Here is a 13,841-nt window from a genome sequence, read left to right as displayed (position 1 = left end):
TACAGGAATTTAAGGATCTGCTACTAAGGTTTTGGTGCCAGATACCAGAGAAAACCTTCAGGGGTCTTGCAGAATCCATTCTTTGGTGGGTTGTTGTTGTTTTGGCAGGACACAAAGGACCAACAGCATATTAGGCAGCTGGTCATAATGTTTTGACTCATCAGTGTTTAACAGACTGTGCTCCACCAACCAAGAAAGCAACCAGATGAATAGAAAATAGTAGACCTTTATGAACAGTTTTGGAATAGATTTTGCATCACAGGCTGAATTCAAATTAATCTCCCTGTGACATAACAGCATTAAATACAGTACAGTATATTTTGCTGAAACCCAGAGGAACAGCTAGCACAAGCCTGGAGTGCAATGATTTTTAACCAAACTAATAAAGTTGTAAGGTCATGGTTATCTGTTTGCTTGCTGCTGTTGTAGTGGGTTTTGGCACAGTGAAGTGGGGGGGGGGGGTCAGCTGTCTTACAAAACTCATTCACCCCTGAGAGGTATATAGCCGAAATAATCTCTGAGTGGCATACAAAGGCATGCAAAACCCCCACACACAATTACATTGCCTTTGGTTTGTTGTGAATGGATGAAACAGCATAAGCCTCATACTTAAAAACACAATATGAGAAGAGACTCGAAGGGATCATAAACATGAGCGAATTCCCATACCAAATTAAACGAAGAACTCATACACGTACAGACAATGCTAGTTTATTCTTTCCTTCAGTCCAGCAACAAACATCCACAAGGAAGAAAAAAAACAAAAAAAACAACAACCCCGAAACCAATCACTTGAATGGCCAAAGGAAGTACGATGAATTATGAATCGATGAGAGTTAAAGCCTTCATGTGGTATTCACAGTCTGGGGGCCATCTGGGACGTATGAAAACCACCGTTAAGACTTAATCACCTGAGGAGTTCCCGTCTGTTTTGTGTACGGCTCTGCTAAACTGCAGGCAATTCTGAACAGGGATACACTTTCCCCGAAATCCACCTTTGCATTAACAATCCCCTTAATCTCTCTGTCGAAGGGGGATTATGGGGCAATGCAGCGCAGCAGTGTAGTGCTGAGCGTTGCTGCTGATGACAAGCTGCACGCTCGCAGAACATTCTGGGCCTTTCATTTGACAGCCAGGCACTGCAGTAGATTTAAGACTCTGGTCAAGGTTTAATAAAAACACTGGGCTTCTGTGTATGAATACCGAGCAGAGGATTGGAGGAACTGCGTTTTCTGTGCCAAGTACTGGGTAATGGCATTGGATGACTGACATCTATCAATTAGGGAAAAAGAAACTCGAGAGATGAGCGAAGCTGATCAGCATGCCTTATGGAAGGCAACAGGGGCTGTTTAACTGGATCGATTCAAAAAGAAAATGAAAGCGACAGAGGAAGGTGGAGAGAAAGGACAGGGCTAGTGACAGAGAGTGCGAGTAAAGAAAGGTGAGTGAGCAAGAGGAAAAATTACACACGTATGCACGTGCATGCGCACACACACACATGCACCCCAATAGATAGATGCAGTGATTAAGGGGAAAGAGAGAGTGGGATAGAGACAGATAAAGAGATCAAGATATAAAGAGAGATAAAGAGATCACAATTTAAACAGAGAGAGAGAGAGAGAGAGAGAGAGAGAGAGAGAGAGAGAGAGAGAGAGAGAGAGAGAGAGAGAGAGAGAGAGAGAGAGAGAGAGAAAATGAGAGCTCACGAGAGAGATAACAAAAAAATATATATAAATGTTCCAATTCACTTCCACCCTCCTCTGGGAAATCCCATATTCCCCTGCACACCGTGGATTGTGTCTAATATTAAGCGAACTGTGACATTTACCGCCTGCCTTCTGTTGCTATGATTATTTTCTCCTCCATGTGTGATAGCTGGGTAGCGGCACATCACGCCATCACATCACCACAGTCTCAGAACAATTACACTGCCTCAGACGCCTGAGGGATGTAAATCTGAGGTTAGGTCCTACAGACAGCCTTTTCCTCCAAAATACCATGTGTTGCTGTTGGTACTGAACCGTTGGTGAAAGGTTGCTGAACCCTAAACAGCAGTGTGACCTGACCTGGGAGGAAGTAGCATTCGTGGCGGAAATATTCTGGGATCTAGACCACCCCTATTCTGCTGATGCTAAACAACCCGGTTTGTTAGGAGGCTAATTCCAGTGTTAGCAAAGGTTTAAAAAGACAACTATTAAAATAAAGCATAAAGTGCTATGACAAAAAAGGACCCCCAACAATGGGTACTTTTTCCAAAATGGGATTTCCAAAATTTGCACAAAAGAAAAGGGGACATGCTTGCACAAAGTGAACGTCAACACCCAAAAAAAAAAAAAAAAAAAAACTGGAAAAAAAACAAGGGTACTTCTTTAAAGTATCAAAGGTAACATACTGTAAGTCCTGGGATTGGAAAACTGAGACGACTACAGGCTAGACCCTCTCAATTTTCTAAATGACGAATTACCAGAAATGAGCTTTTTCGTTCATTAAAATTGGATGTAGAGAGATTCAGAAAGTTTTCAACCTTTGTATGTATGTCCACTAACACTATACCTGCCTATTGCCACCTGTCCCCGATTAACCACCACCTGCCACTCAGACCCTGGCTTATGATCCCTTACCTGTCTGCTGAGGGGGGGCGTCCGTTGCGTGCCTTGCTGACTTGGGTGTAGAGTGAGTCGGAGTGCTGGTGCTGGTGGTGGGGGTGAAGGTGGGGATAGTCGTCTCGGGGGCTGTGAGGCCGGCTATGTACGCTGTCTGTGGAGGTGTCCAATGTGGCGATACCAGCATAAGGGTGCTCTTCGTCAGGGGTTCCCACTGGCGGACGGCTCATGTCCAGGATCTCAGCGTAGTCCCTCTCCCTGGCCTGCCGCTCCCTGAGCTCCCTGGTCTTGGCCTGGATCCTGGATGGGAAAGAGATTGATACAAAGGTTTAAGATCTACAGCCCAGTTCCCTCTTAATCAACGAGCAGACTCTGGTCTGGATCCATTAAGGATAGTTGCACTCCATCTACACCTTAAAAAGAAAACACCGCTGCCCTCCTCACACACTCTCTCTCTCAGTTCTGGTTTGCTTCTTTTTTTTGGTCCTCCCCCCCTTTTTTTTTCTCCCCAGTTGTACCTGGCCAATTACCCCACTCTTCTGAGCCGTCCCAGTCGCTGTTCCACCCCCTCTGCCGATCTGGGGAGGGCAGCAGGCTACCACATGCCTCCTCCCAATACATGTGGAGTCGCCAGCCGCTTCTTTTCACCTGACAGTGAGGAGTTTCACCAGGGGGACGTAGCGCATGGGAGAATCACGCTATTCCCCCCAGTTCCCCCTCCCCCCCGAACAGGCACCCTGACCAACCAGAGGAGGCACTTGTTCAGTGACCAGGACACATACCCACATTCGGCTTCTCACCCGCAGACACGGCCAATTGTGTCTGTAGGGAGTGTATTGGGACTCTTTTCACCTAGCAGCGAAGAGTTTCACCAGGGGGGACGTAGCACGAGGATCACACTATTGGCCCCCGTTCCCCCTTCCCCCTCAACAGGCGCCTCGGCTGACTACATGATGGCGCTAGTGCAACGAACAGGACACATGCCCACATCCGGCTTCCCACCCGCAGACACGACCAACTTTGTCTGTTGAGACACCCGACCAAGCCGGAGGTAACACGGATTTGAACCAAGAAGCCCCATGTTGGTAGGCAACGGAATAGACCACCACGCCACCCGGACGCCCAGTTCTGGTCTTTTTTTGAGTGTAATTTGCTTTGGACCAACTTTTCTTCTGACCCTCAGGCTATGTGGGAACTTGTTAAGTGAACTATTAAGAAACATATTCAAGTATCCCTGGCCAAGTCAGATCTATAGCTCAGATCGATGGCGTTTTGTGGCAGTAGGTTGCTGAGGATAGGGGTTCAACTCCCTGTCTATCTAAAAGGGTAGAGTGTATGGCACTAATGCCACCATGATTAAGGCTTTTGCGCACAAAATGCAAATTTTCATCCCAAAATTTCACATGTTAAAAAAACAAATTCAACCTCACACATTGTACATCAAGCCAGCCACTGTTCAGGATCAGCTGAATTGCAGTAACTGGTCCTCTTCTTTTTAAAACGGACCACATACTACATCCTGCCTCTTGTATCATCCAGCTGCTGTATCAGCTGGGACGTTTCAAAGACATTTCAAAAAGAGGTGAACAAAAAGACATGGTGTGTATAGTTCGTGTGATGCGATGTGTGCAAGCATCCGGCGCGAACAGCTCACCAGTTCGCGAGCACTTTGTAGACCTCCCCTGTCTGCAATTGGTCCAAATATCACCTGGCTGGTTGCAACACTGCTTCATAATCCTTCTGTGCCCCCCAGCAGTGTGGAGCGACACAAGGAAGACCAAAGAGTTTGTATTTAGTATACTGACAATGTTGTTTGCTAAGACTTTCATTGGGAGTGATGAAGAGGGACAGGATTAGGAACGATTATATTAGAGGGACAGCTCAGGTTGGACGGTTTGGAGACAAAGCAAGAGAAGCGAGATTGAGATGGCTTGGATGTGTGTGGAGGAGAGATGCTGGGTATATTGGGAGAAGGATGCTGAATATGGAGCTGCCAGGGAAGAGGAAAAGAGGAAGGCCAAAGAGGAGGTTTATGGATGTGGTGAGGGAGGACATGCAGGTGGCTGGTGTGACAGAGGAAGAAGCAGAGGCCAGAAGAGATGGAAATGGATGATCCCCTGTGGCGACCCCTAACGAAAATAGCCAAAAGACGAAGAAAAAGAAGAAAAATGGTGTTTCCTATTGAAAAAGTTCTTTGGTCATTTTGAGTACACTGCCTATCTAAACCTCAGATATGTTACTGCTATATATATGTGCAAGCGGTGGTTTATTGTACCATTTGAACTTCCCATTACTGAAGTGAATCGAGCTATGGAGTCTATCATTCAGGTTTCTTTATCCATTTAAAAACACTATAAACAATACATAATAAACCCTGACCCTCCCTCCCAACACCTCGCACAAAGGGAGCAATTTGTATTCACAAACAGCTGTTAATGTATAGCCACTCCACCTATTCTTTTTCTCCCTCACACACACACACACACACACACACACAGCTCTGACTTCTCTCACTGTGTCATTTATTTAGTGACAAACAGATTTATACGTGTACACACACACACACACACACACACACACACACACACACACACACACACACACACACACACACACACACACGCGCACACACACAAACAGGAACAGACAACAAACGCATACACTCCTTGGGTCATTACCCAGTAAATAACTGAACATTTCTGGAGCGGGGGTGGGGTGTGGGGCGGTACCAATTGCAGAGCCCCTGTAATTACAGCCCTGGTAATTATCAGAGCTGTTAAATGACTAGTTATCAAACCACTCAGCCGCTCTAGCAGCCTTTTTAAAGACAGTGGAGGAGTGAACGGTACAGGCCTGTGTGATGGTGGGCGAGGCCAGGCCATGACTTCAAATTAGCAGTCAGAGGTCTACAACGGTGCCTCCGAAAAATATGCCTGCTGTGCATAGCGAAATAACGAGTCAAAGGGTTCGCCGCAAGAGGTGCCCATTAACTACATGGTCACGGCAATTTGCATATGAAACCGATCGTTAGTTTCGTTAGTTTATAAGGTTGTGGGTTACCTGCAGTCGGTTGAGACTGACGAAGGCACTTGGAAATGTTTCTCCCAATAAATGTTGTGTCCAAGTATGTCCGGGTGGCATAGCAGTCTATTCTGTTGCCTACCGACACGGGGATCGCTGGTTCAAATCCCCGTGTTGCCTCCGGCTTGGTCGGGTGTCCCTACAGACACATTTGGCCGTGTCTGCGGGTGAGAAGCTGGATGTGGGTATGTGTCCTGGTCGCTGCACTAGCGCCTCCTCTGTCAGTCGGTGCGCCTGATTCAACTTTCTGGGATTTCCTTACATGGAATACTAAGCGTGCATCAAGACATCCAAAAATGGAGGCTTGCAAATTTGCATTTGATGAGTGTGATGCACAGAGACGAAGACAGCTGCTGTCAGTGACAGATCCCTACTCCATGCAGATGATGGAATCGATTTTTCCAAAAAATTAAATGTCTTGGAGCACCTTATAACAAATCAGATGACTGCACGCGCTGTCTCACGCTACTCTCAATCAATTCCATTTGTGGACTCAGCGGTTATCTAACATCGCGGGAGGAAGCCAGGCCTGTTGAGAGATCTAGCTGAGAAAGCCAGGAGGAAACCGGTGTTTTCCAGTGGAGAATGAGACCATTGCAGTATGGATCATTGCTCCTGATTATATACATGAGCGCTGCGGCTGATAAGGACAGACATTCAAATCTAGTGCTGGGCTTTCTCCAAGCTGTCCCTAAATGTGAGGAGGCGAAGGAGTGGTCGACAGAGCCATACCCTAATCGGGACAAAGCCAAGCACTTTGTGGGTTTGCCAGGATGTGTTGGCTTTGGTACATGAGAGCGAACACAAACTTGGTTCTTGAGAGCTTGGCAAGTCAAGGAGAGAGAGAGAGCAAGTTCATGTTTGTTTAAGATAAAGGAAAAGGGGGGCGGATACACCGTCAAGATGATGGACTGATGGTTTAGCGCCTGTGCTGTACAGAGCAGCTTTCTATCTTATCAACACCAAGACAAAAACAAAATAATGCAAAGACGGATCCTTAGTCTCCTTGTCTTCTCAGTTACTCATACTCACACAATCACACGCGCCCTCAACAATACCAGAAGACACCCCCCCCTTTTCTCCCCAATTGTATCCGGCCAATTAGCCCACTCTTCCGAGCTGTCCCGGTCGCTGCTCCACCCCCTTTGCCAGTCCAGGGTGGGTTGTAGACTACCACATGCCTTCTCCAATACATGTGGAGTCGCCAGCCGCTTCTTTTCACCTGACAGTGAGGAGTTTCACCAGGGGAGGATGTAGTGCGTGGGAGGATCACACTATTCCCCCCAGTTCCCCCTCCCCCCTGAACAGGCGCCCTGACCGACCAGAGAAGGCGCTAGTGCAGCGACTAGGACACATACCCACATCTGGCTTCCCACCCACAGACATGACCAATTGTGTCTGTAGGGACGCCCAACCAAGTCGGAGGTAACATGGGGATTCGAACCAGCGATCCCTGTGTTGATAGGCAAAGGAATAGATCTCCACGCTACCCGGACGCCAATACTTTCAGACATATTTACACAAACATGTATGGATACACAAATGCTCACAAACAAACATTAAATTTTAAAGTCGAACTGTAATCTGATCTCTTGTCCTTTTTGTTGTTCTAGTCGTTTTGTCCTTTGTTGCTCTGCAAAGAGACGACAAAGAGCTTAATTAAGCTTAATTTAACTTAACTCAGATTTAACAGTGTGTTTGTTCTAAACACCATCTCTTCCAGCCCCAAAATAATAAGGGCAGGAAACGTCATTTTATCTGACCAGTTGATCTTGACTGGATATGAAAATGTGGCCAGCAAGAGGAGGAAGAGATGGAGTTAGAGGAGGGAGGTGTAGAACAAGGACAGGGAGAAGCTGAAAAGAAAGAGGTATAGAAAACGATGGGGAGGGACATTATGGGGGGAAGAAACAGGCTGACGAGTGACCTTTCTCCCGCGTGAAGCCAGAACAATGGTCCATTATGTGCCATTGTTTGCACTACGTAAGAACCCTTCCCCTTAGCGGTAATGCTGACATCTGATAGACGACGGAGAAAGGCAGGAAGCAGACAAGATGGGGAGGCTGGGGGGAGCCAAGGAGAAGATGGATGCATTAGGAGCCCTAGGAATTGATGGCATGTACATCTGGACATTTGAGAGAACGTCTCATTTGACTGCAAGAAGCGGCTTTGTGGCTGTTGCCATGTTCTTTGAGCAGAACACCAATTAGTTTTATTTTTTTAATCATTCATATGAGCAACACAACAGGAGGGTCCAAAAGAGCAGGACAGCTGCACATGGAGTGCAGAAAATGATAACATCTGGGCATTTTGAAGAACCGCAAATTTTGTGATGTTACCGAATACTGAGGCTGCTGCTGCTAGTTAAGGGGGATGTCAGGGTAATAGTTATACATCTCCCCCGCTCCCCTTTTTCTCTGAATTGTACTTGGCCAATTACCCCACTCTTCTGAGCCATTCCGGTCGTTGTTCCCCCCCCTGCTGATCCGGGGAGGGCGGCAGACTACCACATGCTTCCTCTGATACATGTACAGTCACCAGCTGCTTGTTTTCATATGAAAGTGAGGAGTTTCGCCAGGGAGACGTAGTGCATGGGAGGATCATGCTATTCCCCCCAGTTCCCCCTCCCCCTGAACAGGTGCCTCAACCGACCACAGGAGGTGCTAGTGCAGCGACCAGGACACATACCCACATCTGGCTTCCCACCCGCAGACACAGCCAATTGTGTCTGTAGGGACACCCGACCAAGCCAGAGGTAACACGGGGATTCAAACCGGCGATCCCCATGCTGGTAGGCAACGGAGTAGATTGCCACGCCACCCAGATGCCCGCAATAATTATACATCTTAGGATAGTTTTACCCATGGAAATTTACAATGAGTAGGAAGGTTTGAATCCAAAAAATTTCTAAAGGTTATGGCACAATAAACAGCTAACAGTTGATGCAGACTGGCTGTTGTAGCGACAAGACTGTCTTTCTAAACACTAGACCTTTTTTCTAATAATATGTGAAGGGGATGGGGGGTTGTCAGAGTGCTGTGCACAATCTGACATTTTTAAGTATGTGTGATTTAGCTGTGGTAATGTCTGAATTTCAGAGAGTCACTGTGTCAATCATGATAAATCAATTTCTACTTCTCTGGTGTAAATATGGGGCGGCACGGTGGCGCGGTGGTTAGCGCGGTCGCCGCACAGCAAGAAGGTCCTGGGTTCGAGCCTGGGGGTAGTCCAACCTTGGGGGTCATCCCGGGTCATCCTCTGTGTGGAATTTGCATGTTCTCTCCGTGTCTGCGTGGGTTTCTTCCGGGTGCTCAAGTTTCCTCCCACAGTTCAAAGACATGTAGGTCAGGTGAATCAACCATACTAAATTGTCCCTAGGTGTGAATGTTGTGTGTGTCAGCCCTGTGATGGACTGACGGCCTGTCCAGGGTGTCTCCCCGCCTGCCGCCTAATGACTGCTGGGATAGGCTTCAGCATCCCCACAACCCTGAGAGCAGGATAAGCGGTTTGGATAATGGATGGACGGATGGATGATGTAAATATCTAAAACCAAGGAAGTGTGGATACCAGAGCATTAGTGTCTAGTTCGCCAGCTCGAAATATGACCTGTAACAGGTCATCGTAACAAAAGTAAAGCACAGCTATTGAATTTCTCCTGCTTTCACACATAGAGGAGCTCAACATATCCCTTGTGGAGGGAAAGAAAATCTTTCATTGATGTCCAGTGACCCCAAACCACTGCTCTAAGTTGTTCAGTAAGGATAATTAGCAGTGAAAAAAGTTGCAGGGGATTCTCGAGTCAAATCACAGATATTGCATTTGTTTAGATGAGACAGTTTCAAATAAACATTACACACTATTGACCTTTGGCCAAAACCATAACAGATAATACAATCTTTAATCTACTATGAGCCATATTATTTACATGTGAATATGGGCTTTGCACGTCTTCATCTCCTCTAAAAAGTATGCTACTTTTTGCAATTAAGAGTGTGTGTGTATGTGTGTGTGTGTGTGTGGTGGAGCAGTCTCTCTCTCTCAGGGCATTGGCCTTCAACCTACGAGGAAATCCGTCCCTCTGGTCAATCAAAGATGGATTAACTGTAGCCTCCGGCAGTTGGCCGATCAATAGGCACCATGCACTTAAGCGCGGTAAACCCGACAGAGACTTGGGAAAGCAGCTCTTCTATATAACCCTAAACAACCTGACTGCTGGTCACCATGACAACAGCCCACACACCTCCACCTGCTAAGCCAGAGCGAGTGGCAGTGCATCAGTATGTCAAATCGGCTGTACGAATAACAACGTTAGTCTTAGAATGTGCCGTACGGCTTCATTTTCCCATTTAGCAAAATTTTAGGAATTTCCCTAAGTAGGAATTTAGTGTTTTTCTCAAGGACACTTCAGTCAGGCAGCTGATAGTGGTTATGGATGCTTGAATACAAGTCCTCAAGTTGAGGGACTGCCTCCCTGATACTATCATTAACCATAATCATCATTATCATCATCATCACATCATTGTCAGCAGTAGTAGTTATGTCAGATACAGTGCATCAGTGCATAGGTAAATACTGAAAGTGAATGAGACATTTGAGTTCACCAAATGAGAGACAGTCATCATAGACTGCTTAAAAACAACTTTCTTTACTTCCAAAAAAAAAAATATTGCATATATAAAACACAAAAGAAATAAAACCTTGCCAAGAAAAAAACAACCCACTGGCATGACTCTTGTGCCAACCTTGTACCATTTCTAAGCAAAGGCAATGTTACTATCATATTATTGTATTAAGCACTCTGCAAGCCCCAAGAACAAATTACAACCAAATTTTCTTAACGAGCAACTGTGGTGGGGCATAATGGCATTAACGTCTCCTGCCCTTACAGCGGGAGCTGAGGCATTAATTAGCAGGCAGGGCAGTAATAGCCTTGGCATTTATAAACCATAGGACCAAATGACTGGCACGGTGCCTGCTTGACATTTCCATTGTTGGAGACAGAGAGAGCGAGCGAGAGAGAGAGAGAGAGCAGGAAAGTAGGGGGGGGTTGTAGTTGTTTTGGGGGCAGTTTGGATTAACGCCTTCAAATTTAGCCCTGGGTGTTAGCATAATTACAATTAACAATGACTGCAGGAATGATGTAGTGGTTGCTGCTACTACTTGTACTTTCTGGGGGAAAGAGGGGAGGCTTTGGAACGTTATGAGTTAAACCTCAGTCAGCGGAAGAAGTCAACAACCACCATTCTGTTGTCCACATGACATGTAAGGAGGCCACCTCAAATGTTCAGCAAAAATCTGACATCAATGATAACTACTCAACATGAAGCGCAGATTTAAATGAAAAGGGGTAATTAATTGGAACACAGGAAGGCCAGGGTCATCAGGTTGGGGTGGGGTTACCTCTCCTGCTCCAGCCTCATCCTCATGGTCTCCTCCTCTGAGGCCTGGGTCTCCTCAGGTCTCCACTTGCTGGAGCCTTTGCGATCCATCTTGTCTCCCAGTCGCTCATCCTTGCGGTGCTTTCCAAACCTGAACACAACAAGGAGAATTCGGCTGAGAATGCCCTCATCCACCACATACGTTTTTTTTTTTTTTAAGTGTCTGTCATCTCTATGTTAGTATTACAAACACAACTAATTATTACTGCCGCTACTGTCGTAGTAGAAAAAGTCGGCATTTTTGGAAAACAAGGACAAAACCACGGCTTCAGAGCCGTACAATTTTTTTCCCTTTTTGGACCCCCCCCCTTTTCCTCACCGGTTGTATCCGGCCAATTACCCAACTCTTCCGAGCCATCCTGGTCGCTGCTCCACCCCCTCTGCTGATCTGGGGAGGGCTGCAGACTACCACATGTCTCCTCTGATACATGTGGAGTCGCCAGCCGCTTCTTTTCACCTGACAGTGAGGAGTTTCACCAGGGGGGAGGTAGCATGTGGGAGGATCATGCTATTCCCCCCAGTTCCCCTTCCCCCCTGAACAGGTGCCCTGAACGACCAGAGGAGGTGCTAGTGCAGCGACCAGGACACACACCCACATCTGGCTTCCCACCTGCAGACATGGCCAATTGTGTCTGTAGGGACGCCCGACCAAGTCAGAGGTAACACAGGGATTCAAACTGGGGATCCCTGTGTTGGTAGGCAACGGAATAGACTGCCACACCACCCAGATGCCCCTGAGCTGTACAAATTTCATCAATAAAATGTTGCTTCTTTATGTAAAACAAAGTATTTTCACTGGGTCACTGGAGTTTATTTGTGGGGGGAACGGCACAGGCCCTTCACCTTCCTTGTTTAAAGATAATGAACTCAGTAGCATCAGTGCAATATCTTATTTTAAAATTAAACGTTGAATATGTGATCAGTCTTTTTAACCATAAGGCCATCCTGCTGATTGACAAAAATAAGCCAGCAAAGACATCTAATGATCAAAAAACGTGCTCCTATATGCCCATTTTAACAATCAATCACATGATTATTAAACATATCAACAAGTGCAATGCATTTAAAAAAAACAAAAAACAAACAAGCAGTCAAGTAAATCAGATTACCAATCGCCTGACAACAGTATGGTCACTCACAGCAGTTTGGAAAATCTGTCCTCAAGTTTCAAATCCAATCCAACTCGCAGCGAGGTCAGACAGGCACGTGTACGCGACCCCGTCAGCATGATTATATTCATGGGGCAGCCGGTGGCTGTGAGTGGAATGGAAGCCATTGCAGAGATATTTCAGGTTGATTGACTCACTATAAAGCGGCCCCCTGTTGAAGAAATGACTTTGGCACCGTGCTCGCTTCCACAATGAACCCCCTGATTATTCACAGGGAAATTGGTCGGCGGAGAATATCTCTGCGAGCGACTTATGAGACACGCAGAGAAAACGCAGAGGTGTGTGTGTGTGTGTGTGTGTGTGTGTGTGTGTGTGTGTGTGCACTACAGAAAGAGTGTGAATAAAGAGAGAAAGGCAAATAAGAAAGAAAATATGAAAGAAAAAAACGAGTGAACCATTTAGACTGAAAATTCAAGTGACGAAAGCCCATGAAAACCCGCAGAGGTTGGTGTCAGTGAGTGTTCATGTGTGTGCATGTGTGTGTATATACATACGTATGTACGTGTGTTTGTGTGTCTGTTGTGTTGTGCTGTGTCTGCTTTTTTCTGTCACCGGCACAAACAAGAAAACTTAAGTAGAAAAATTAATGAATGAAACCAATGTAAAGGGGAAACTAAATGAGTAAAGAAACCAAAGAAAACACATGCTGCCATCTATGTACTTGTATGCATAAGTTAAGGAAACCACAAAAGTGTGTATATGAAAGATGCGAATGAGGAAGATGCTGAATGAGAGGAAAAGAGAAAAAAGTGACATCAGAAACTTGAAAAAAATATATCCTGCAACTGAAGTGACATAACTAAAAAGTGTGCGCGCGTGCATGCGTGCGTGCGTGTGTGTGTGTTCTCTGTCTTCATTGCCACCATCCTCCACCTCACGGGTCCCAATCTGCCTCAGGGAGTCAACATCGTGTACAGAACTGATGGGAATCTTCTGAACTTTAACAATTCAGGGCTAAAGGTAAAACCACCACATCCATCACTGAGCTGCAGCCCGCCGATGACAACGCCTCGTGTCCCTCATAGAAGAGGAACGACACAGCACACTGGATGCCTTTTCCAAAGGCATACAAGCAGCTTGGCCAGGCCCTTGACATAAAAAAGACCCATATCCTCTACCAAACCCCACCCAACAGAAATATGCCTGCTCTGCCCGCATCCATCTCTGTAGCCAACACCAAACTCGAAAACGTGAAACACGTCCCATATCTTGGCAGACTTCTCTCCTCCAAAGCCAACAGTGCCATCGAAATACATCATCGTCAGTTGTGCAAGCCGGGCCTTCTCAAGATTGAGAAAAGGGGTTTTTAAAAACCACGACCTCCAGGTCAGAAAAAAAATTCTGGTGTACAAAGTGGTAGTGCGGCCCACCCTACTGTATGGGTCAGAGACCTGGACCACTTATAGCAGGCATCTGAAGGCACTCGAGGAATACCAACAGCAATGCCCCAGCAAGATCCTTAAGATCAGCTGGGAGGATAAGCACACCAACTTCAGCGTCCTCGAGGAGGCCAACAAGCCTACCGTAACTGCCACCATCGCATAACATCA

At 46.4% G+C, this 13,841-nt stretch overlaps 1 protein-coding gene across 2 annotated transcripts in view; it reads right to left on the bottom strand.

The window, feature by feature from the left end:
- Nucleotides 1-13,841, bottom strand: part of LOC130123352 (partitioning defective 3 homolog) — a 315,854-nt gene that overhangs the window by 68,961 nt on the left and 233,052 nt on the right. For both annotated transcript variants that reach the window (XM_056292485.1, XM_056292486.1), the window contains 2 exons: nt 11,085-11,213; nt 2,622-2,903 (listed from right to left, as the gene is read on the bottom strand). In XM_056292485.1, the coding sequence (XP_056148460.1) occupies nt 2,622-2,903; nt 11,085-11,213 (411 nt within the window). The remainder of the gene's footprint in view (nt 1-2,621; nt 2,904-11,084; nt 11,214-13,841) is intronic.

Source organism: Lampris incognitus, chromosome 14, assembly GCF_029633865.1.
Source record: "Lampris incognitus isolate fLamInc1 chromosome 14, fLamInc1.hap2, whole genome shotgun sequence".
Lineage (NCBI taxonomy): Eukaryota > Metazoa > Chordata > Actinopteri > Lampriformes > Lampridae > Lampris > Lampris incognitus.
This window is presented reverse-complemented; position numbering and strand designations above follow the sequence as displayed.